Consider the following 25,716-nt stretch of genomic DNA (forward strand, 5'->3'; position numbering starts at 1 on the left):
AGGGGATGCAAGCAAAGGATCGAATCTCTTGGTGTGTACTCTTATATATTGTTTTATTTTCATCCCCACATATAAATAAAGGAAATCAATTCAGTATAGAGGCTTAGTATCTTACAGCAGTACTCATTTGTGTTGGGCTGATGGGGACAAAAGGACAGGAGAAGCTGATGGGAGAGGAGAACCTGACCTTGTGTGTTCATGAAAATCACATGGAGTACGGATGGATTTACCCCAGGCAGCTCCTGCCTGACAAACGTGGTGGCCTTTCATGATGCAGCTATAGCATCAGTGGATAAAAGAAAAGCAGCTGATGTCACCTACCGGGACTTGCACAAAGCGTTTGACAGTGTCCCGCATGACATCGTGGTCACCAAGTTGGAGAAAAATGGATCTGATGGATGGACCGTTCGCTGGATAAGGAACTGGCTGGATGGTCCCACTCAGAGAGTTGCAGTCAGCTGCTCAATGTCCATGTGGAGACTGGAGATGAGTGGCATTCCTCAGGGATCGGTGCTGGGATCGTCGTTGTTTAACATCTTTGTAGACAACGTGGGCAGTGGGATGGAGTGCACCCTCAGCAAGTTTGCAGACAACACCAAGCCGAGTGGTGTAGCTGACATGCTAGAGGGAAGCGATGCTCTCCAGAGGGACCTGGACAGGCTTGAGAGGTGGGTCCATGCCAACCTCGTGGAGCTCAGCAAGGCCAAGTACAAGGTCCTGTACCTGGGTTGGGGCAATCCCAGGCAAAGATACAGGATGGGCAGTGCTTGAGAGCAGCCTTGAGGACAAGGATTTGGGAGTGTCAGTTGATGAAAGATTCAATAGGAGCCGTCAATGTGCGCATGCAGCCCAGAAGGCCAACTGTATCCTGGGTTGCATCAGGAGAAGTGTGACCAGCAGGGCCAGAGAGGTGATTCTGCCCCTGTGCTCTGCTGTCGTGAGCCCCCACGTGCCGTATTGCATCCACTTCTGAAGCCCCAACACAAAAAGGGCACGGAGCTGTTGGAGCGGGTCCAGGGAGTGCCATGAAGATGATCAGAGGGCTGGAGCACCTTCCCTACGAGGACAGGCTGATGGAGCTGGGGCTCTTTGGCCTGGAGAAGAGAAGGCTCTGAGGGGACCTTATAGCGACCTTCCAGTAACTGAAGGGGGCCTACAGGAAAGCTGGGGAGGGACTTTTTAAATAGGCAAGTAGAGACAGGATAAAGGGAAATGGTTTTAATCTGGAAGAGGGTAGTTTTAGACTAGATATTAAGAAGACATTCTTTACAGTGAGGGTGGTGAGACACTGGCATGGGTTACCCAGAGAGGCTGTGAATGTCCCAGCCTAGAGGCGTTCAAGGCCAGGATGGATGGGGCTGTGAGCAACGTGGTCTAGAGGGAGGTGTGCCTACCTATAGCAGGGGACTGGAACTAGATATCTTGAAGGTCCCTTCCAGCCCTAATCATTCTGTGTTTCTATGATTCTACGACTCTATGATACTTTTGGACTTGCTGTGTCCAAAAGATGCAGCATCTGATGCATGGAGCCAGATGTGAATGATCCAAATCATTGTTACAAGTTCTCACATCACTTACATACATTCACAAGTTTCCTTTTTTAGCTTTCCCATCCACCCTTACAACTTTCCCATCCACCTTTACTTGTCAACAGAGTATTCCGCAAACACTCCATAACTGTGCATGCAGGTGTTTATCCAATCAGGGCCATGGGCCTTTCCTTTTGTTTTTTCCTCTTCTTCTAGAGTTGTCCTTTGTTCTCAGCATTGCTTATCTTGCTTCACAGTTGATACTTTGAACAGTCTTTCTCATATTCCCACAATTCCCACTTTTTTATTAGCAAACTATTGGCATAACATAGTAACACTAATCGTATTAATAACATAATCATAACTCAAGCAAGGTCTTGATTGACAGAACTCTAAACGTAAGGAAAGAGACAAGAGAAATACAGCATAATGATAAGAAATACTGTTAAACCCATTAAAAAGGACAACACACGTTTGGCTTACGGCCTAAGTTTCTGCATCCTGGAAAAAAATCCCTGAGGGTCCCATTCTGTATTAATCTATAACTGGTTAGAAAAAATCTTCAACTTTCGTATTCTCTGCTATATTGATTTTGAATGATCACTGAAATTTGTACAGCACATACTTTCAGTGTGCTCACAACCATGCCTCTGGGCTAACAGGAAATTAATGGTGGCACAACTTGATGAAATGGCATGTCAGATAGCATCAATATTCGTGGGCAAGTGTGGTAGAGTATCACTAGGGACATTAGTTTCCTTAGCTGGCTAATATCCTAATTTGGTGAGTGTGCCTAAAGCTTGAGCAGTACTGTTTCAAGTTACATTTGGATCTGAGAGACAGGATGTCGCAGGAGCAGAGGCCAGCAAACAGTGCATTCAGAGCAGCACAGAGGGTTATGAGTTTTAGTCAACACATGCACATTCAGACACACACACAGGCATCCATTTTAGGCAGTCCCATAAGTGGGAAGCAGGAACTCCCTCAGCCAGTGCATTATTACCTATCGACCCTTGGGAGACTGCAAACTGCCAAAAGGAGAGAGGAGGAACATGCCCACGATGGGTGCAACAGGCAGTGCCAGCAGGGCATCCCCTGCTTCAAAGTGCTCTGTTCCTTTCTCACCCATCACAGACTGTCTCCTGCTTTTATTCTTCTCAGGATCTGCAGGCTTTTTCCATTTGTACACCGTACCCATGTGACCAGTGTGTGATACAGAGCCCACGTGGAACACCTGCTTGTAAAACAAAACGAACTCCCAAGGTTAGCTCTCTCTACAAAACAAAATGTTTGCATCTATAGGCACAAATATCAATTCACTAAGAACTGTCAGAATGCTTTGTTTCATCCCAAGACCATTCTTCAGTGAGGGGCCTTTAGGTCCCTGACATGCTGCTAAATGAAAGGATTGGTAAACTAAAACATCTGTATTCCAGAATCCTGTACCAGAATCATATGCTGAATCAAAGTAAGGTAGCGTGTGCCTTTGTCTCAAGTGATGCATGGTCATATTTTTAAAATCCTGATTAGTGGGATTCTTCATTCTTTAACATCCCTTTGCCTGAGATTCCTTTCCAGGTTTTGTCTTTGCAAATTAAAAAAAAAAGGCTAATTAGTAGGCTAATAACATCATAACCGAGCATTACTAATTCACTAAAAAAGCAGTTCCCACAGATTCCAGCGTTGGTAGCATCAAATCCTGCTCAATTCACATTCGATCTACTACTAAAGCAGAGGATGTGCACAACATCCCAGATAATGCCTACTAATTCTGATTCTTGAGACTGCATTGGGAACACAGGAAAATCACCCTCTTTGTCATACCATTGCTAAGGTTGTTTACAATACAACAAACTACAAAACACGGTAATGCAGAGAGGGCTGGCACTTTCCCAGAGAGAGGCAGGCAACATCTTGTCCCCCTACCCACCTCCCACAGGACAAATAGACAAGCAAACAAACAAAAATTGGCAGTGATGGGAGAACTGAGTTGCAACTTGTCTTCAGCTGTTTGTAAGCCGACAGGACTGCCTGCCAGATGAGCAGTAAGGTGCCTTTTAGACCCTCTTCCTGTTCTGCTGCTATTAATATATCATCCATGTAATGATAAATAAGGATGTGAGGTCTGAATTTTTGTACGGGTTGTAATGCTTTGGCTACCATTGGTTGGCATATTGTCGGACTGTTAGGCATTCCTTGTGGTAACACAGTCCAGTGATACCACTGAACAGGGCTTTGCTGGCTGATGGAGGGCACTGAGAAAGCAGATGGTGGTGCACCTTTTGGATGAAGTTGAATGGTAATAAAACAGCCTTTCAAATCAGTGACTGCTATAGGCCAGTTCAGAGGTAACAATGAAGGCAAAGGAAGATCAGGCTGCAATGTCCCCATGGGCTCAATTACAGTGTTGACAGCATGCAGGTCCTGTAAAAGCCTCCACTTTCCTCTCTTCTTGAGGATAACAAAGATTGGAGTATTCCAAGGGCTGGCAGTAGGCACTATGACCAGCAGCAAGCTGTTCTCAAACTAGCTCATGTAAATGCAGCAACTTTTCCTTTGTTAAAGGCCACTGATCTACCCAAATAGGTTGTTCTGTTTTCCAAGCTAGGGGTATAAGTTGCTGCCAATTGTCCAAATGCCAATTGCCAATTGAACAAGCTGGCATTCCTCAATCAGTTCCACTTTGGAGTCTTCTATGCCTTTGTGAAGCTGAAGTAGCAGGAGTGCCGCAACATCGTGTGGATCGCAGAGTGCATCGCCCAGAGGCACAGGACCAAGATTGACAACTACATTCCCAATTGGCCAATTGCCAATTGGCCCTTACTGAAAATTTGTATGCAAAATCACATCCCATTGACTTAAAAGATCACTACCCCACAAAATACAGAGAACCAGCAAGATGTGAGGAGCAGCGTGAGCAATGGATAAAACCTGGGCACTATGGGCTGCTGCAAGCCCCCAGCTCCTACAGTAGCAGAATTAGGGTCACTGAGTGGCCATTCAAAGGGCCATTCACTTGACTTAACGATGTCCAGCCTCCTCTTCCCCAGACTAAACAGCCCCAGTTCCTTCAGTCTCTCCTCATAGGCCATATTCTCCAAGCCCTTCACAAGCCTTGCTGCCCTTCTTTGGACCTGCTCCAGCACCTCCATGTCCTTTCTGTACTGAGGTGCCCAAAACTGATCACAATACTCGAGACGGGGCCTCACCAGTGCCGAGTACAGGGGCAGGATGACGTCCCTAGTCCTGCTCACCACAGCATTCCTCATACAAGCCAGGATGCATTGGCCTTCTTGGCCACCTGGGCACACTGCTGACTCATATTCAGCCAACCATCCATCAGTGTACCAAGGTCCTTTTCCGTCAGGCAGCTTTCCAGCCATTCATCCCCAAGCCTGTAGGGTTGCCTGGAGTTGTTGTGACCAAAATGCAGGACCTGACACTTGGCTCTACTGAAACTCACACAGTTTACCTTGACCCATTGATCCAGCCTATCCAGGTCCCTCTGTAGTGCTTTTCCCCACTCTGGCAGATCAACACTTCCTCCCACACCTGCCATAGGATTCCCAGTGTGCCCTGGAGGATTCCCCAATGGACGTTTTGCCAGTCATCGTCATCTCCATCCCTGGAAAGATCATGGAACAACTTATTTTTCATACCATCTCCAGGCAGTTGGGAGAGAAGATTATCAGAAGTTGTCAGCATGGTTTCATCAGGGGCTGGTTGTACTCGACCAACCTGGTAGCCTTCTGTGTCATCACTGGCTGGGTGGATGGGGGGAGAGCAGTGGATGTAGTCTACCTTGATTTCCACAAGGCATTTGATTCTGTTTCCCACAGCATCCTTATGTTGAAGCTGAGGATGTGTGGAATAGACGAATTGACGGTCAGGTGGGTTGAGAACTGGCTGACTGGCTGAGCTCAGAGGGTTGTGATTGGTGGTGCAAAGTCCAGTTGGAGGCCTTGATTTAGGAGTTTTCCTCAGGGGTCAGTGCTGCGTCTGCTCTTGTTCAACATCTTCATCAATGTCCTTGATGAGGGGATGCTGTCCACCCTCAGCAAGTTTGCTTACAATACAAAGCTGGAAGGAATGGCTGACATACCAGAAGGCTGTGCTGCCAATTCAGCAAGACCTGGACAGGCTGAAGAGTTGGTCAGAGAGGAACCAGATGAGGTTTAACAAGAGCAAGTGTAGAGTCTTGCTCCTAGGAAGGAATAATCACATGCACCAGGACAGATTGGGAAGTGACCTGGGGAAAATGGATGTGCTGGTGGACGGCAGGTTGGCCATGAGCCAGCAGTGTGCCCTGGTGGCTGAGAATGCCTATGGCATCCCGGGGTGCACTAAAAGGAGTGTGGCCAGCAGGTCAAGGGAGGTGATCCTCCCCCTCTACTGTGACCTGGTCAGGCCTCACCTGGAGTACTGTGTCCAGTTCTGGGTTCCCCATTACAAAAAAGACAGGGATCTCCTGGTAAAAGTCCAGTGGGGGACCACGAGGATGATAAAGTTCCTGGAGCATCTCTCTTATGAAAAGAATGACCTGGGTCTGTTCAGCCTTGAGAAAGGAAGACTCAGAGGGGATCTGATTAATGTCTAGAAAAATCTAAGGTGTAGGAGGCAAAGGGACAAGGCCAGACTCTTTTCAGTGGTGCATGGTTGTCAGTGGTTTACGGGTGGTTCAGCCCAGTTCTGTCACTAGTGGAGAGGAGGGATTCGTGAATCAGTGCCTCTGAAAAGGGGAAACAGAGGAACTGAATTATTAAAAAACAGAGGCAACAATCTTAGGAGAAACAAACTAATTTACTAAATATGGTATCGGAATGCAAGATAGCACATTCTAATGCAATATAATTAGAATTGAAGCTAATTAATCAAATATAATGAGAGAAAGATTGTCTGAGAGCTGAAGGCTTCACCATAAGGCTGAGGTGAGATGTGCAGATGTCAGATGACCTACCAAGGCCTTACATCTGTTCCCCCTGAGCAGAAATGATAACAGAACAGCAAAGAGTCTTCTGGGGAATGTAGTAGTTCTTCTCTTCTGGGACGGATACCCAGAACTGGAGCATTAACTCTTTAACTCCTAGTGCACTGCATGATGCTATGATGTGGAACACTGATAACCAAAAATCATAAAACCATGACAGTGGTGACAGGACAAACTGAAGCGTAGGAAGTTCCACACAAATGTGTGTAAGGACTTCACAGTATGGGTGACAGAGCACTGGAACAAACTGCCAGAGAGGTTGTGGAGTCTCCTTTTCTGGAGATGTTCAAGACCTGTCTGGATGCCTTCCTGTTGCAACCTGGTCTAGGGAGCTTGCTTTGGCAGGGGGGTTGATCTTTAGAGGCCCCTTCCATCCCCTGTAATTCTGTGATTCTATGATCCTGTGATTCTCAGTGTGCCCTGGCCACAGCCTACTGGACTTCTATGATGGTGTAACTGCATCAACAGGCAGGGGAAGAGCCAGTGGTGTCATCTATCTGGACTTCATTAAGGCCTTTTACATGGCAGCCCACTACATTCATCTCTCCAAATTGGATAGACATGGGTTTGGTAACTGTTCAGTGCATGAGGAACTGGCTGCAGGATTGAGTCCAGAGAGTGGTGGTCAATGCCTCCATGTTTGGATGGAGGTTGGTGACGAGTGGTGACCCTCAAGAGTCAGTGCTGGGACCAAAACTCTTCAATATCTTCATCAGTGACATTGACAACGGGGTCAAGGGCACTCTCAACAAATTTGCTGATGACACCAAGCTGTGGTTGACGCACCAGAGGGATGAAATGCTGTCCAGAGGGACTAGAAAAAGATGAGCAGTTGAACATCCTGAGGTTCAACAACTCAAAATGCAAGATCTTGAACCTGGGTTGAAGCGACCCCTGCTACCAGTACAAGGTGGGGGATGAAAGGATTGAGCACAGCCCTGCAGAAAAGGACCCAGGGGTACTGGTGGATTGGAAGCTGGACCTGAGCCAGCACTGTGCCCTTGCAGCCCAGAAAGCCAACCGTAAGCTGGGCTGCATCCAAGACAGCTTGGCCAGCAGGGTGAGGGAGGTGATTCTGCCCCTCTATTCTGTGCTGATGAGGCCTCAGCTGAAGTGCTGCATCCAGACGTGGAGTCCTCAGAACAGGAGAGACATGGAGCTGTTGGAGTGCATCCAGAGAAGGGCCACAAAAATGATCCAAGGGATGGAACATCCCTCCTACGAGGACAGGCTGGGAGCTGAGGCTGTGCAGCCTGGAGGAGGCTGTGAGGTGACCTGAGAGCAGCCTTTCAGTATCTAAAGAAGAGCTACAGGAAAGATGGGGACAGACTCTTGGACAGGGTCTGTGATGACAGAACAAGGGGAAATGGTTTCAAGCTCAAAGCGGGTGGATCCAGGTGAGATGTAAGGAAAAAGTCTTTATCAGTGAGGGCTGAGAAAAAGGGAGCATACATGGCTGTGAGGTACTAAAGTGTTCCCCTGAAGCAGGCATAGATGTAGTTGTAATTCACTTTATTAACCAAAAACATCTCCATAGGTTTCTCTTATCATGAAAATCCCTAGCTTCATTCTCATGTCCATCACTTTACAGAGTGGACATGTGTAGCTGTGGGAAATACATAGAAACATGACCTGAAGAATGTTTTGAGAGCTTCAAAGGGTTGCATAATTGAAACTGATCCAGTTTCCTCCTTCATAGAATCATAGAATCACCAAGGTTGGAAAAGACCTAAAAGCTCATCCAGTCCAACCGTTCACCTATTCCCAATAGCTCCCACTAAACCACGTCCCTCAACACAACATCCAGTCTTTCCTTGAACACCCCCAGGCTCGGTGACTCCACCACCTCCCTGGGCATCCATTCCAGTGCCTGACCACCCTTTCTGAAAAGTAATACTTCCTCTTGTCCAGCCTGAATTTCCCCTGCCGTAGCTTGAAACCAATCCCACTTCCATCCCACTCCATAGCCGTGCTGGCAGTCAGCAATGAGAGACATCATTTTATTATCATTCTTTTATTTTCTTGCTTCTTTTCCCCTGCATATACAGTACTTAAAAACGAGATCACTTTCACATCAGTCATGTACCATGTTTATTAACAGCAAAAAAAAAAAAAAGGAATTATCTAGGTTTCACTCAAGACTGATTTACAGGATAAATAATTGTTTCCAATTACATTAAAAAAAAAAAAGACGACAACAAACCGTAAAGAATAAATTAATTAACTTAAGTGATTAGCTGTCCACAGTGATTTGAAAACTTCATAACCATTCCAACAGCGACACCACAAGAAGACATGTACTGTACAGTTTGCCACAGATTACTCTTGTCCTTCCTTCTACAAACTGAAAAAAAAAAAAAATCCTCCATTTTCAGAACAGTCATAGGCTTTGAAACACACAACACATCCCTGCTTCAAAGCCAGGGCTCTGACCTGCCCTCGCTGCAGGTTAAGATACAAATGGCAAAAACTATTCTACTTTGGCTGGGTCCACTCCCACCCAATGATGCTCAAAGTCACTGCTGACTTCACCAAGAGCTGAGTGGGACATCACTAATGCTAAAGGTTTGCCCTACCCCTATGGGATTCATCAACGTGTTTCCCTTGGAGCCCTTTTCTCCACGATGCTTTCAGCCACTGCGTCCTAGGGGCTCCCAAGTTAAATGTGGTATTTCTGGGGACTGTGAGGGAGCAAAACACCAAAACTGTGCAAATGTTTCCTTCTCCCATTCCCTCACTCAGAAGAAAGCCCCAACAAGTGTTCTTTTTCCCATTGGAAATTATACATGAGGTTCTCAGTGAGTTTTGCAGAGCAACGTCATGTGTGATGCTGAATGTGGCAATTGTGATGTCAACTAATTAAACCTCACCATGCTCCTGTGAGGTGGGGAAATAAGTACTAAGATTGTAATCTTCATTTTACAGCCTGAAAGTGGGAGTTAGTTTAAAATGAACCTCCTGGGCCCACCTGAAGATAAAATGCGGCGTCACCTGAAAGACAGCAATAAAATGATGGCCCTTCTAGTCAATCCACTGGCCTACAAATGCACTTGTTATCTTAGAAATAGCCAGCATTGAAAATTAAGAGTCTGCTGATTGCAAGCAGGCCCATCAAGAAGCAATTTTAGCTCAAGAGATGGAGCCGAGCCACAGGGCCCAGCTCCTGCTCCAGAACATGTTGAAATTTGGGCACAGCGTGTTAAGCAAGGCTCAGGGTAAGTTGGCTGGTGACACCTTGCTACATATTGGCTCTTCTCCAAGAGAAACCACTGAGGCAGGAATCTGATTAACAGCACTTCTCAAGGAGCTGTGAACAAGGATTGGACACTAAGGACGAGCGGACAGAGGGATGGACTGCTTCAGACTGTGCAGAACTCATCCCTGCCTCTGCCTTGCGATTTGATGCTGGAGTGATCTCTCAGATTTGCTTGGTTTTTTGGTAGCCATGCATGTCCTTTGGCTCCAGATCTGACTGGAGTTAGGCTCTTTTTTTTGCCCTTCCCATTGCAAATAGGGCTTCTCTATAGGCACAGTCCAACTGCACTGGTCTCATACTGACAGTGTTCCTCCAGTACGATGCACAGTGGAGCTATCAACTTTTACATGGAAAAGCAATATCACCAGCTGGGGAAATGTCAGTGCAATATAAATATGACTTAAGAGAAACACCCACTTCTTCCCTTCCCAGACTAAGGAGATCAGCCAGGACCTGTGGAGCTATTTCACAGAATCACAGTATTAGAATCATGGTGCTGGAGGAGTCTCTGTGTACCTCTGGCCCACCCCTACCCCAGCAGAGACACCCAGAAAAGGGTGTCCAGCCCTACATCCAAGGGCTTCTGGAGATCCCCATGGAGGAGAGCCAAACCCTCTCTGGGTCCCCTTGTCAGCACTCAGTTTATCTAAACATCTTCCCATCAGAGCCCATGTGGTGGTTTAACCTTGGCAGGCATTTAAGCACCACACAGTTGCTCATTCACTCATTCTCAGTGGAAAGGAGAAAGATAATTGAAAGGGCAAAAGTTAGAAGTGAAAGACAGTTGAACAAGTTTTTTGAAAAAGGATGAAAAGAAAATTTGCATGACGCAGCTGCTCACCATCAACTGACCAATGCCCAGCTGGTCCCCGAGCAATGGCAGCTCTGGAAAATTCAAATTTCTCCCCAAGCTTTATTGCTGGGCATGGCATCACATTGTATGCAAAGTCCCTTTGGCCACTCTGGGCCAGTTGTCCCAGCTGTGTCCCCTCCCAGCTTCTTGTACACCTCCTTGTTCCTCACTGGCACAAGAAGCTGAAAAGTCCTCCTCAACTCTGAGCAAGCACAGCTTTGCAACATCTGGTAACAGCATCAGTGTGTTATCAATACTGTTTTCATCATGAATCAAGAGCATAGCACCATTCCAGGTACTATGAAAGAAAAACTACTCAAGGTACTACAAAAACAATCAACTCTATCCAAGCCAGTGAGTCATGGGTGGCCAAATGGAGCCAACTCTTTCCTGTACACTCAAGGGAGTGGGATCCTGGGATGCAGGGATGCAGGTGGGGCTCAGGAGGGTCAATGTCAATGTCAAATTTTGGCTTCAAGCTGTTTTCCAGTGGCTCAGACTGTATATCCATATCCTAGATGACTTGGCCTGATCTAGTCAGTCCTATCCCAGGTGCAAGGGATGGCCTCAGTGTGGGTTAGGCCACTTCACCAGTGTATATGACCTTAGGGACTGAGGTCACTTCATGCCCAGAAAAGAAGTCCTAGCCCTGTTGAGGATGCTATAGCATTTAGGTATTTTTCCTTTTCCCTCACATGTAGGAGCCCCTGCTCTAGCAGTAGGGTCTCAGCGTAAATCAAGGGGAAGGGATATCTCCAGTTCCACTCCCTGCTTCAAGCAAGGGCAGCTGTCAGGTCCAACCCATTTGTTCAGGACTTGATCCATTCTGGTCTCCAAGGACAGAGACAGCACATCCTCTTCACGTGCTGTCAAGCCACAGCACCGCTTCCCAATGATTAAACCAAGGGATCCCCAGAACCAGGTGTCCACCAGCACAGCTGGGTCCCCACCACACTTTTTATTGTGATTCTGATTGGGATTCCTGAATGTCGGGTACGATGACTCCCCCAAGGCTGAAGTGCCCTGGATAATTCCTGAGAGTGGTGGGAGGGGAGCTTTTATGGCTCCCCATGGCTTTTACTGAGAAAAACTCTTCACAACCCACAGGTCTCTGCTGATCTGACTTGAGACTCGTGCCAAATGAAGTTTTGGAGACCAAGACTCAAATCTTGCTGGCAAACACCCCTACCTTCTCTTCTCTCAACCCATGTACAACCCTCTTCAGTGGCTGGTGGCCCTGGCTCCAAACTCATCCCAGTTATCTCCCAGTCAACCCAAGCCTTGGCCACCTTCTGGTGCCAGCTTCAGATGTAGCCCTATCTGCCAGTCAGTCAGCTTTGTCCCAGCACAGTCTGCACATACACATGTTTTCTTACATTTGAAACTAGATTTCATCCTGGCATCCATTTAGAGATGGAAATTTATTTCTCACTGAACACTCAAATGTCAAGTCATTGCAAATCAGTTCAAAGACAACTCATATACCTCACGAGACAGAGGGGTTGTGAACAGCAGTTGCAAACTCACAGAAAGAAATACACAGTTCTTGGAAATTTCTGCCCCTAAACCCACCAAATTAGTAGCTTTAAATCTTGGGAAGATTTTTGGCATGGCTCTGATACTTCATAAAACTAAAAACTGAGATCATGATGCCTGTCCTACAGTCAACTCTCCTCCATGAGCACACACAAGTATAAAAGCACATCCCTTGTCATAAATGAGATTGTATAGCTGAAGAGGAGGCTCTGACGTAAGGACTCAAGTCAAATCTTTTGCCAGCAATTAAAATGAATCATTAGCAGTGTTCTCAGCTTCCTAAAATACCTATTGCTAACAAAAGAATCTGTCGTACTTCAGCATCCAAGTATAGAGTGGATGTGATAAACTCAGTGCCTTCGGGACAAAGTTCTTGGCAGTCCGTGTAATTAAGCCAGCTGCTTTTCAATACAGTCTAAGACTAAATACTGCACAAACATTAATCATCAGGGACTGCTGTAATCAGCTCAGCAACAGGCAGGGATGATGATTTCCACCACAGCAATTGATTACATAGGGGCAGGCACAGCCACGTCGACACGGCAAGGCATGGATGGAATCAAGGAGTTGCTGCTTAGTATGGAGGAGCCACTTGCTCGATGCTCAGCAGGAAAAAAATGCAGGAGTATTTCTGTTTCTGGAGAAATAAAGACCTCAAAGCAAGGTAGGGATAGTAAGCAGCAGTTGTGAAATAGCTGCTTTTGGTCTGCCCATGAAGAAATGTCAGCATCTGTGGGACGTGGAGAAAAAGGACTATTTTCTACAGTACTGTTTAGTACTGATTATGCTTTCCTAATCTTAACACCTCAGATTAAACATGGAAGTGGGCACTAGATGCACCTAGTCCCAGTGCAGAATTGCATCCCAACCCTGGTTTGCTTCTCAAACAACTGCACCATCAGAAAGATTTGCTGAGCTCCCCATCTCCCAGCCTCACATGAGGTAGAAGACACACATTTCTGACCAAGCCCCAAACAGCTGGATACATATCTAATGCACTGGGTCAGAAAAGTGAAGGAAAAGATCTGAATGCAAATTACAACTTGATTTTTTTATGCTTTTGGTGCGGCTCAAGATTTTTTTGGCCTGAAGCTGGCTCAGTTTCATCTAAATCATAATTGCAAGAGATCCTAAGCAACATGAAGGGCTATTTCTGAAGTTTCAGCTGCAATCCACCCAGAGATGGCTGCATTTTAGGAGGCAAACAGCGTGATTTTGACAGGGAAGTACATTTAGTGTACGTCATAACCCCTCCTCCCCAACCTGATCTTCCTTTGTATATGGCAGGTTGGAGGATGAAATAGGAAAGCCAAGTTCCTTGCCTTTCAGCACTGTGCAGAGCTCACTTCCAGCCAGGTCACTGCACACCAGATCCATGGGACTGGCTTTTCCTTCGAGTCTCAGGCACCTGTGGGATGCCAAGACCAGAAGATCGCTCCATATCCTCTTAATGAGCTCACTGAGCTCCATGGGAGTCTTTACAGTGACTTCAGTGGGCTCTGGACCAGACCCAATGTTTTGTCTCCCCTGAGAAGTGGTGATGAAAGGGGCTATAGAAAGATGAAGCACTGCACTCTGCTCTTCATTTCATTATCTCACCATGCAAGCGTGCAAGTCTTCAATGAGAGGCACAGGCCCTGGTCTTCACAAAGCATCTGGCTGTGTTAATCTTCCCCTTTGGGACTTCTCTCATCTCTCTCCTAGATGATCATTATTTTTACCATAAGCATGAGGATATTTGCTCCATTATTCTTGTAAAAGCCCAACACTGCAATGTCTTAAAAGGGTCATCAGAGCTTTTCCCTTGATATCCTCCCATTTCATGGCAAGGCAGAGGAAAATATCAACTGGTGTTGGAAACTGGAGACTTATTTTACGAGGCAGAGCCTAGCCTTTAAGGGTCTGGCATCCTATACCCATGTGAGATGCAACTGGACCTTTCCAAACCCAGGCCAAGATTAAACAAATGTGTTAATACTTAAGCATCAGTAATTAATAGAAATGATTGCTTTTCTTGGTGGTGGTTGTGGGAAGTAGAGCCCCTGCTGCTGGGAGGGGTTCATCTTGAAGAAAGAATAACTCAAGCTGTTTAGCAAATGCTATTACCTAATCCTTCTAATGTGCCTTTTGTTTAGCTCTCAATTTGCAGTCGGTCTGTTTATCTGTGTCAGTGCTTGCTGTCTGGCAATCAGGCAGCTCCATGGCAATCATTAGTTCTTCCTGTTTTCATGAGATCATGAGTTATTATCTTTGCTATAAGCTGCCTCTTCCTTCTCTACTCTCTGTGTGCGGCAGCTGCTTGGGGAGCAATCCCAAAGCCTGGATGTGTCAAAGATGCAGGCAGTGGAACAGCAGCTTCCCATCCACTATGAGAGCCTGGGATCATTACCATCACAAAGTCCTGTTCGTATCAAAGAGGTATCACCAAAGATGGAGAAAAATATCCAGACCAACCCTTTGTTTCCAGCATGAACCAGCTGTATGCTGCGATAAATTTAATACTGAAACACCCTGTCCTGCTTCTTCTGATCAGCATCTTTCCAAGCCTAAGGCCTCACCACTGACCAACATTTCAGTTATTCCACTCCTTTCCCCCAAGTTACAGCCCACAGGGGCACTTCACCCAAGTCTGACCTCTGAGGTTCAGCACCTGCCTTCTCCTGGTCCCTACGTCTCCTCCTGCCTCCCACTTATCACTCAACTTCACATCAGCCCAGGTACACAGGGATCCCATAGCCTTTCTGGATACCTCATACAGAGCTTCTCATGATGGGGACTCATCTTCACTGGGCTTATTTTCGTGCCACAAAAGGTCGATTTTGGTTTCTAGGGCCAGATTCACAGGCAATTGGTTTCAGAAAGACTGACATTCTGCCATCCAAAGCCAACCTCTCCAACCCACTGACTTTGAGAGTCAACCACAAAAGACACTCCATCACACCCAGGTGTTCCTGCACGCAAATGTCTGCGAACACATGCTGGTGTACGTATGCATGGTGGGGCAAATCCTGGACTGCAAAGCCAGCTCAACAAGGCAGTCTGGAAGCTCTCTGAGCTCGTCGCAATTACAAATCACTACCAGAAACACAGAGACTGTCCCACTATGAGAAAAACTATCAGAGGTTTTGGACACATTACTATTTACAACAGATGGCATGATGAAAATAAAGTCAAAGAGGAATGGTCTTTGCTCAGTTTTGGGATTGAGAGGAGGCAGAGAAGAGGGCAACCATAAAGAGGAGAGATCTGGTGCTAGGGAATGATGTCCCGGAAGAGATGCTGCCAAACCTAAATGGCACGGTTTATGGGCATTGTATGGAAGAAGAAGGGGAAAGATTATATTAGCATACAAAAGGTGGATTTAATAACTCTAAGCAACAAATGTGTAAAGTGGAACCTGGTATTGCTACGTCAAAGTTCCTGGATGGTGCATTCAGCAGCTAAAGCACAAACCCAGCCAACTAACATAGTTGACCTTTATCACTGGCAAACAGTATCTGCCAAGTCTTCCTCTGCAATTAAGTTTCTTTTGTCTTAAAAGAAAATGATAATAAAGAACCCCTCCCCTCCACAGACAGCAGTTTTAGAGAAATCCAGTCCAAATGGAGCTGGAAGTCTGGTGGTGCCCCAAGCTGGAAGAACCCCTGGGACATTCGCCTGTTAGGTATCTGCCCTGTCACTATTGCTTGGTGCTCTTGGTGGCCTCTGAGGACTGCCGCACATCAGTCCACTCCTGCATGGTGCTCTGCAGCGCCTGTGTCTTCTCCTTGTCCACTTGCACATAGTCAACCTTCTCATCTGAGGCAACTGATGAGGTGGAGGGCTGTGGGGAGGAGAAAGACAGCCACCAGCTGGTTATCCATCAGCAGCCATCAACTCCCATCCTCCCAAATAGATCATCACCCTCCCTCTGAATGGTTTCGGGTGAAAGATTTTGGTTTGTTCTGCAGCTTTCTTGCATGAGACCACAGTGTGATGGAATGATGGGATGGTTAAACCAGCACCCAGTTTTCTGCCTTCTCACCAACTCTGGAGCGTGGGTCACATCTTGCTCATTTTCTTGTAAGATCTCAAGAATTCTTACAGAGACACAGAAAAATCCTAGCATTGCTTTTAATCAGAAGTTTAGAAAATCCCCAGTACCTTTCTGTGTGGCCCTGGTGAGCTTGGCTGGAAGTCCAGGGCCAGATAATCCACACTACCCGAACTCTTTTTAGGCGCTGGGCTGTTGGTGCCACTAGGAACAGGGGAAGCAGAAATGGGGTTTTGCTAATGCAGGGAAGAGACAGGAGAGATAACAAGCATTAAAATGGGAAGAAATAATAATAATTATAAAGGAATTAACACAAATCTGGCAAAGAAATGCCTCAGTGGCACTTCCAAAAGAGGTCTTAAATTGAAGATGCTCCCTCATTGCTCACAGCAACCATAACTACAGAACTGCTGGGGACTGGGTTACGTATGGGATAATAAATATAAATGTGTGCTGTGGATTTGTTGCATCACGGCAGTTCTGCTGCCCCATGCTGACTTCATTCACATGCCAGACATGAAATGTCAGCTCCAGCATTTCCTGGGAGCCACTCCTCAGTGAACACAGTGCTGGGATCTCTGCTCAGCCCCCTCAGTTACAACAGCCTTAAAAATATGCTTCAAGTCAGCAGCTTTGCTAAGAGAGACAAAGCCCCTCCCTGTGAGCAGTGCCGCTCCCTGCTGTGCTCTGATAGCCCCTGCCCTCCGCACAAACATGACGTCAGTGGGGAAAAAAACCCTGAAAAAAAAAATGAACTCAATTAGGAAAATACGCCCTAGATGTTTTTATCCCCTCTTAATTCCTTGCAGAGTAGGTAATGCGTGCTCCTGCTCTCATATGGAGTTAAAACCCCAGTAGGATGTATCAGATCAGGAACAAAAGCCACTGTTTTGTGCATGTGGGGATTATGTAAGGATGCACACTACATCCATCATGACGCTATCAGAATCATTGTGGTGCTTCCACGTCATGAGCTAGGAATGTGTGCACTGGGGAATGGTCCTGTCCTGCCAGGACCACGTATCCTAGCTGGAGGCCCTTACCATTGCCACGTAGTTCTCCTCACTGTCTCCTGAGTCAGTGCTGGTGATGCTCTGGGAGGAGACAGGTCGACAGTATTGCAAAGAGCCGGCGTTGAAGGTCTGGCTGTAAGGACAAGGTTCAACGTGTTAATGATGGCTGCAGGAGCATGGCTGGGGAGAGATGGAAGAGAGCTGCACCTCTTCTCTTCCAGTGCTCACAGTGGTGATGGAGAAGAGCTGGGCGTATTGGGGGTCTTCCAATCTGACTGTCCCATGGGTCAACTAAACACTGGGTTTGATCTTCTTGTTTTTTTCCCTTCCTAGAACTTTTTAAATATCATAGAATCACAGAATCATTTGAGTTGGAAAGGACCATTAAAGGCCATCTGGTCCAACTCCCCTGCAACAAACAGGGACACCCACAGCTCCATCAGATGCTCAGAGCCCAGTTCAGCCTGACCTTGTATGTCTCCGAGGACGGGGCATCCCCACCTCTCTGAATACATCCATAACTCTCCTGCAATCAGCTGCATAAATCAGGCTCCATAAACTCTTTCATCTCATGGGAAGTATTTCACTGGGGAGGATGCACAGCCAGCCTCCCTGGAGATCCTCAGCAGGCTTCTCATCTCTAGCCCCTTTTCAGCTCCAGGCTTTAGGACCATACAGGGCCCCATCTGAATTTTTTGACTGAAAAAAATCTGCAAGGCGTTGCCTTGTTTTCAATTGGCCAGATCTAATTATGGAGAATAACATAATGCAATCAGCATCTGGCACTGAAGCCCGTGTCTTAAAAAGCCATTTGTTGCTTTGCAGTAAAGGCAGGGTCATATGATTAACTGATAAGGGAAAAATCCATTAGCTTCTATGGGGTCAGGCATCTTGTCAGTCAAAGTCTGTGTGCTGTTTCCTGGTGCAGTGATTTCAGCACACAGTGCTCATGCCCTGCAGTCAGTCTCCACACAATCCAATTTATTACAAGAGTCATAACAGCCAAACCTGGCTTCTTCCTTTCATTGGACAACATCAGACTGAGAATTAGCAACAGAACTGGAGCTGTGCGAATCCTGTTATTTCTGGCTGGCAGACTTTGCTATGAAGTGCTTTGGTTTCATTTTGCAGACTTCCTCCAGGCTAGACTTTGCTTTCAAGGCAATCAAAACACAACTGAGTCAAACCCTGTGTGTCTCACCCTGCATTTTTAGACCAAAGCAGAATTTCTGGGGATGAGCTGGATCTGAAATTGGTTCTGTGCCCCTACTGCAGTTGAGCTGGGGTTGCTTGGCCATGTCACAAGTCATGATGGACTGCAGGTCTTGCATCAGAGCCACAGAGCTGTGGTGGCAATGTCAGATCTCAAAATGTTTCCAAGGGATCTTAATTAGCCACATTCTGGGCTTTCATGTGAAATCCTAACCTAAACCCATTTGTCTTCCTGTCACTGGCTGTGATGTGGGGAATGTGGCTCTGGCTCTCCCAACACTTGGATGGAGTTCACAAGGACTCCAAGAGAGAAGCTCCTCTTCCTCAATCTGTCCCAAAGTTTGGCCATGATGTGACCAAAGAAATCCCCAAGCCCCAAATCAGCTGGTGTGGCAGGAGATTTTAGGAAACAATAACTCAATAAATTCCCAATTCTAATCCTCTTCTCAGATAGCTCCTACTGATCCCTGATGGATGAAGATGTTGTGCAATGTGGACTTTCAGCTTAATACAGCTGCTTGTCTATTTTCAAGACATGACCCAGCTCTGCAGCTACTGTTTCTAAAATCAACAAAGGAAAAATAAAGATGAAAGATCACCCATCTTTTGGGGAAACTTGAGTATGCACCATACCCAACCACTACTCACCTTGGTCTGGACCAGGATTTTGTCACTGGTGATTTGAAGGGAAGCTCATCGATGACAGTGTTGTTCCTCAGGTCCAGTGGTGATGGCTTTGCTGGGATAAAAGTTTTTATTCAGATCATAACCAACATGAGAGGGGATAATCTCCTAAAATTTACTCGTTGTTTCCCATTTCGCACATTAGTCCTCCTTGCTGATGACAAATCAAAGATCTCTGCTGTCATTTATGCTGAGACCAGGGAGAAAAGGTCAGTTGCTCCCTCTAACTCACAGCTCAGAGCTGGATAGATGGCCCCAAAAGGGGAATGTGTCTCATAAGGGAGTTCTGATGCCTCAACACAGCTGGAAAACACCAGCACTGATCAACTTCTGGCTAGAGCACTTGCCCAGAGACATTGGAAAAGGAAATCTACAGAGTAACCTGAAAGCTTTCCTCATCATGGGTGGGTTATTAAGTGGAAGAAAAGAATGCTGTGCTGCGGTCCCAGCCCTCATTTAGTGTGCTGACTGAGTTAGGTGCTGACATTCTAAAGATGGGAGCCCTCCTCCTGAGCTGGGACCAAAATACCCTGAATGGGCTGAGCAAGGGTCAAGGTGGTGATATGGGTGCAGGTAAAGCCCTGAGGGAAGAGCTGCTGAGAACCCATCAGTAGGAAACAGTAGGAGAAATGTGAGTGATCTGAATAGAATCATTGAATTATGAAGGTTAGAAAAGACCTCTAAGATTGTCTAGTCTGTCTACCACCAATATTGCCCACTAAACCATGTTCCTAAATGACACATCTAAATGTTACTTCAACACCTTCAGGGATGGTAACTCCACCACCACCCAAAGGTTTTGGGGTGGAATGTAGAAAGAGCTGCCAGCAAAAGAGTTGTGCTTGCCACGTGCATCTCCTTTAAAGGCCAGGAAGGGTGTGAGATGGGTATTTTGAGCTTTGTTGCACCACCGTCCCCTTGAAAGAGGAATGGAATGGGGAAAGGGAAGATCCAAAGATCTGACTGTGCTGCTGGTAGCAAATGAGACCTTGCAAAGGACTTTGTTGAGTGTGCACAAGAAGACAGATGTAGCCAGAAGGGTTCAGGGAAAGCTTTGCCCACAAACATCCATTCTTACCTTTCCGGTCGGGTTTGAGGTTGCGGTTGACTGGTGGGGGCTGGATTTCACTCAGCCTCCTGTGGCACTGGGCCATGGCCCCTCCTTTATGCATGGGGAGGGTGGCTGAGGACAATCCCACCAGGTCGAAGTGATGCGGCCCAGGGCTCATGGGGATGTAGAGATTTTGGGCGTTGTCGTTGGCTTTCTCAGTGTGGATCAGGGGCGAGGAACCGGGGTTCATGGGGACGTAGTTGTCCTCGGAGTCGGCACTGTGGGAACGGGCCACCACAGCCTTGGCCTGCTGTGGGACAAGTGGGAGCACATTGTGAGCAACAGGCACCACTCAGAGACCCTTCAAACCCCTTCATTTCATTATCGTCAAACACCCCAGTCATCAGTGGGACCAGCCTTAACAACTCAGCACAGAGGGAATGAACAGCCTTTCTCCTCCTCGGCCATCAGTTTGCACTGAGGGCCTACCTCCCCTGCTTTCAAGATACTGCAGAATCCCAAATTTAGGGAAAGGCTTGTATCACCCAAGCATGCACTTTCATGATCACAGTGATCTGCAAAAGCAAACAACCTGGGAAGTTATTTTTCCCCGGGCTTTGACCATGGCTAAAACAAAATATGAAAGACTGCTCTAAAGTAATTTCCAGCTCAGGAAGTTTTAGAAAGATCACGAAAGAGGCTGCTCTGGCAATGTGTCAAAACACAGCTCAGCAGCACCCCTGGCTTTCAGGAAGAAGCCTAACTCAGGGTCACCATGGTTTAGGATCATAAAGCCTTTCTGTGAGGCTCCACCTGGAACTGTCTTAACCTATAAAGGCCCAAACAGTGCTTATAGAGCAACGGCCAACCCAACAGCCAACTCACCAGGTAGGAGTTGTACCCATCATTCATGGATTCCACCGACTGCACGGCGCTGCTGCCCCCGTGCTGGGGGTAGTCGTACGTCTCACAAGAAGAAGCTGCAAGACAACCACAAATGTACAAAGCATCCCAGCACAGCTGCCAATCAACTTGGCCCTGCAAGGCAGTATCTATTTCTGCTGATCATGGCAAGAGACACTGGTGTGATGATGTGACTTGAAGGCCATCCCAGATCCTTTGAATCTCTGATGCACTCTCTCCCATTTATCAACTCCAACACATCACCGTGCTGCCCACACCTAACCTGGTTCTGTCAAAGCACTGCAGAATCTCAGAGGCGAAGATGTCAGGAAAGGTAGATCATGGAGACAAAACTGGGTTAAGGGAGAGCTTTGTTGCAGCTCCATTGGCAGACATAAGGGCTGGCAGCTTCTGCTAAAGGGAGGATGGGCTGAAGATGGGGTGCTAAGCACTGGAATACCTACTGTCTACGTGTCGTAGAGTGTGGCTCTGATCTCAGTCTAAATGTTTGTATTTAGGTAGAAGAAAAATAAAAAAGGCAATTCTGGAAGCTGTGTGTATCATTTATTGTACGTTTTCTTTCCAACTTCCCCTTCTAAATTACTTTGCACTATCTCATCTGCTTGAGAACCACCAATGATTACATGAACTGGGCTAAATTAGGAGATACAGAGAGAAACTGTTCTTTCCAAGACTCCTCTGATCCCTGCAAGACTAGGACTAAAGTTCAGAAAGGGTACACTCATCCATGGCCCACCCATGAGGTGGAAAGAACAGTTTCCACTTTCCATGGGTGGCTAATGGAAAGGGCATCTCTTCCTCACTGGGGGTATTGGGTCTTGGCGGTATGCAAAACTACTTCCCTGCCTGGTGAGCAAAATGAAGAGACACCTCCAGGCTGAAGTGGTGTTGCTCTGGTAGTCCTGGTTATGAACTGAACCACAAGCAAGCTAAAAATGGCAAATCTTGGTGAAGGACTGCATGTACAAGCAGGTTTGGGGTTTTAGTTCAAAGCACAACACCCTGCTGAGCAGCTTGGATGAGCAGAGCCCTGGGGTGCCTCTCCATGCCATGAGCCTATTGCATATCAAAAGCAGGGCCAGAACCTTGCCAGAGAAAGATTCTTTGTGTTTAGCCTCCCATATTGGCTTTTGTCAACATCTGCCCTGGCTCTGTTGTGACTCAGTTGGACCTCCTTGTCCAAGGTTTCAAGATAACAGAAAGCCAACCCTGCTCCCGGTTCCCAAATTCACCTCGGTGCAGCCTGCTGTTCTCCACTGCTGGCAGTGTGTTTCTCCGGGGAATGGTGGCTGCCATGGGGGCCAACCCTAAGCTTTCACTGGGTTGGGGTCGCTGCGGTGGGCTGCCCCATCGTGGCTCCATCTGCCCAGGTTTTGGAGGCCGCGGGGGTGGCATGGTGGGCGAGTCGCTGGCGGCCACGGCCAGAGCATTGTGGTTCTTGTCTAGTGTAAATGTCCTGGGGATCTGGTAGACGGAGAGCGGGGTGGTGGGAATATCGTAGGAGTCCGTGGAGAGCTCTCCAAATTCCTTGCATAAGGCATTGCTGGGAGTCTTGTAGGTGTAGACTTCCTCGTTATCCGTTTCGGAACTGGTGAGGCTCAACTTGGGGTGTGTGTAGGAACCGAAAGAGCGTGGGAGGTCGTACGCGCTGTCCCTGAACTCTGAGTTGTGTCGGCTGGGTTTTGGCAGGCTGTAAAAGCCATGGAGCTGCCCACCCACTCCGTTCACGCAGTGCCCGTTGCCTTGTGAGAGCTTCTGGACAGCCGTGTCACTGCGCATGAAAAAGGAGGACCTCGTGGCTTGGGAGAAGCTGGCGCTCCTGCAGAGGAAGGAAAGAAAGGGGCTGAGATGCGAGAGAGCTGGAGAGCATTGAGCTCTGCTCCCTCTCTTCATTAACATCCCAACCTGCACTGCCAAATCCATGGGAACAAGAACACCTCAGACCTCTTCAAGTGTACTTGCCCAGGACCCAGTGTGTCCCAAAGCAAGTTGGATATTAGGAAAAAATTCTTCTTGGAAGAAGTCATAATGCGTTGGAACAGGCTGCCCAGGAAAGTGATGGAGGTGTTAAAAAAATGTGTAGATGGGGCACTGAGGGACATGGTTAGTGGGCATGGTGGGGATGGGTCTGTGGTTGGACTTGATGTTAGTGGTATTTTCCACCCTTAATGATTCTATGAAACATCTTCAGGATGCCCAAGGACAACCTGTAACCTCAGCCTCCTCCCAGCAAAGCCATGAGCGGGAGCTGCACACACAAAGCTTCATGGCAGGGCTAAAGGCTGCAATGTGCCTTTAATTCAGATAGACAGAAATTGCAATTTTTGCATTAGTTGACAATGATCCAAGACAATACTGCAATGAGCCACACCATCATCCCCACCATCATGTGCTGGCCACCCATGTCCAAGGAAGTAGGAAGGATTACTCTTACCTACACAGTGTCAATTCATTCAAGATGGGCTGAAATAATTCTTCACGGGGATTTTTTCAAAGTATCCAGGCAACACCTATATCTTACCCTCTCAGCAGACAACAAAACCTCTCTGAGAGAGATGGAGCCCTTATGGGAGGGCTGGAGGGAAGAGTGCTCATTGCAAAGCTCTGATCAGGTCCCTTTGCTATACTCCTGCAGGGAGCAGCCTCTAAAACCAATGTGTTACAAGACCAGCACATCCCCAGGACCCTGTCATGCTGCTCAAGATGCATCTCCTATTCAGGGGTGTTTGTTACTGAAACAGACAATTTCCTTCCGTCGACACTCAGAGCCATAGGAAGCCAGTGATGGATGGAGATGTGTTTTTCTTTTCTCTTCTTTTCATTGTGGCTCTGTTTAATCACTTGTGTGGTTGTGGGGATGTACAGACAGCAGGACAGGGATGCTGACGCCCCATTCTGGAACCCCACACAAAATGGTGCAAGCTCCAAAGAAGTCAGTTACACTCTCAGTGGTTTCCAGCTGGGAACTGGGGTTTGCAGCCTTGATTGCAGTCTGAGAGGAATAATTCTTGGGGCTGCATTCAGATCTACATTCCATTCCTTGGGGGGAGTGGGGCGTTATGATCGGTATATGTCCCGCCCTTTGATTCTTTGATTTGCCTTGAAGTCATGCCCACGGAATGAAGACCTAAAGCTGGGGAGACCCTGATCCTCCAGTGACTACTTGTTAGCTGCCACTCCTCCACTGAGTTCCTCTGAACCCTCTGGCAAAGCAAATTCCATCTCCAGCCTCTTGTTTCATTCCTCCTGCTGCTTCTTCCCTCTTCCTACAGTGTGACTTTTCCCTCTTCCTCCCTCCAATGGGACTTTTTGCAGGGGACCACAGGCCCCAGCAGACTGGCTTTCTGCACCCACAATCCTCATTTTTTTTTTCCCCATGTCTAATGTCATATTGACTTCTGCAGTAAGGAACAAACATATGTGCATAAGACATGGGCATCAGACCTTTGGACTTGGGGCACCTTTGGGCCATACATGGGTCAGGCTTTTTGAGACCACGTGAATCATAAGAGTTAAGAGTTGGAAGGGACACTTAAAGGTCATCTAGTCCAACTCCCCTGCAATGAACAGGGATGTCTACAGCTTGATCAGGTGCTCAAAGACCCATCCAGCCTGACCTTGAATGTCTCCAGGGATGGGGCATCCACCATCTCTCTGAGCAACCTGTTCCAGTGCCTCACTACCCTTATCACTCAAAAAAAACACAACCAAAAACCTTTCCTTCTTGAAGATCTGAATCTTCACTGTTTTAGTTCGCAATCATTTCAACCATACGCTCACAGCCAAAAAAAAAAATTGCTCTATCAGCCCCATACAAACAGCTCCCCGTATTGTGAATCCTTCACCAAGGTGGGAAAAAAGTGCAACGGGAACTTTCCTGCTGCAAATCCCTGGCAAGTGTCAGCTTGGTGGGAAAAACTAGGAGATGTCAGTTAACATGATTCAAGTGGGGCTGATTACGTGCAGGGTGAAGGCTCTGTTTCCTGCAGCCAGCACGAGATGGCGCTCAGAAACAGGGTTTGTGTGGGGAAAAAAGAAATGTGATGCTGTGATAACACCAACGCATCCCTTCTGCCTTTCGAGTTCTGTCTGCCTGTGAGATGTTTGGTTCTTTCAGGCAAAGATTTGAAGTATCCCATGGGTTAATAACTCATCTTCCTCCACCAATTAGCTACTACTATCCCCATTTTACGGATGAGTAAAGTGAGAGCAGCAGAGCTGGGTGGGGGGATTCCCAGTAGTCCTGCAGCCTGACCCGTGCACTGGGCATCGATCAGGGTGATTATTTCAGGTCCAATTTGTCTCTGCCCATCAAAGCATCAGTGTTTGTGCCCTCCTCCTCCTCACTGTGGCTGCGTTTGGAATCTTGAAGTGTGGCTTTCAGACATCCTTCCAGCTGGAGCATCAGAGGGCTTTTTATAAACACCGTTCCATTAACGCCATCTGAAGTTAATTTTCTGACCCCATCTTTTTGTTGTTGTTGTTTTTGGTAGGGAAAGGCAGCTGCAGCAGGAAAACCCAGCGGAGGCGGCAGCTCAGGCTCTGCTCTCACACCCCGCCAGCTGGGCTCTGGCCACTTCTCCTGCATCCTCCTCACTGCTCTCGCCAGCCAAAACTCCTCACGCCAAGAAAGCTCTT

At 47.2% G+C, this 25,716-nt stretch overlaps 1 protein-coding gene across 4 annotated transcripts in view; it reads right to left on the minus strand.

The window, feature by feature from the left end:
• Nucleotides 1-8,583: 8,583 nt before the first annotated feature.
• GAB2 (GRB2 associated binding protein 2) overlaps nucleotides 8,584-25,716 on the minus strand; it is a 95,258-nt gene continuing 78,125 nt past the window's right edge. For 2 of the 4 annotated variants that reach the window (XM_042838210.1, XM_042838212.1), the window contains exons 4-10: nucleotides 22,311-22,897; nucleotides 21,040-21,134; nucleotides 20,182-20,464; nucleotides 19,068-19,158; nucleotides 17,238-17,340; nucleotides 16,305-16,430; nucleotides 8,584-15,984 (exon numbers count right to left, since the gene is read on the minus strand). In XM_042838210.1, coding sequence (XP_042694144.1) covers nucleotides 15,841-15,984; nucleotides 16,305-16,430; nucleotides 17,238-17,340; nucleotides 19,068-19,158; nucleotides 20,182-20,464; nucleotides 21,040-21,134; nucleotides 22,311-22,897 — 1,429 coding nt within the window. In that variant the 3' untranslated portion in view covers nucleotides 8,584-15,840. Of the gene's footprint in view, nucleotides 15,985-16,304; nucleotides 16,933-17,237; nucleotides 17,341-19,067; nucleotides 19,159-20,181; nucleotides 20,465-21,039; nucleotides 21,135-22,310; nucleotides 22,898-25,716 lie in introns of those variants that run through there. The other 2 variants (XM_042838211.1, XM_042838213.1) reach the window with 2 other exon arrangements.

This window comes from Centrocercus urophasianus, unplaced genomic scaffold (assembly GCF_019232065.1).
Source record: "Centrocercus urophasianus isolate 14NV4802_14NV808 unplaced genomic scaffold, USGS_Curo_1.0 seq_74, whole genome shotgun sequence".
Lineage (NCBI taxonomy): Eukaryota > Metazoa > Chordata > Aves > Galliformes > Phasianidae > Centrocercus > Centrocercus urophasianus.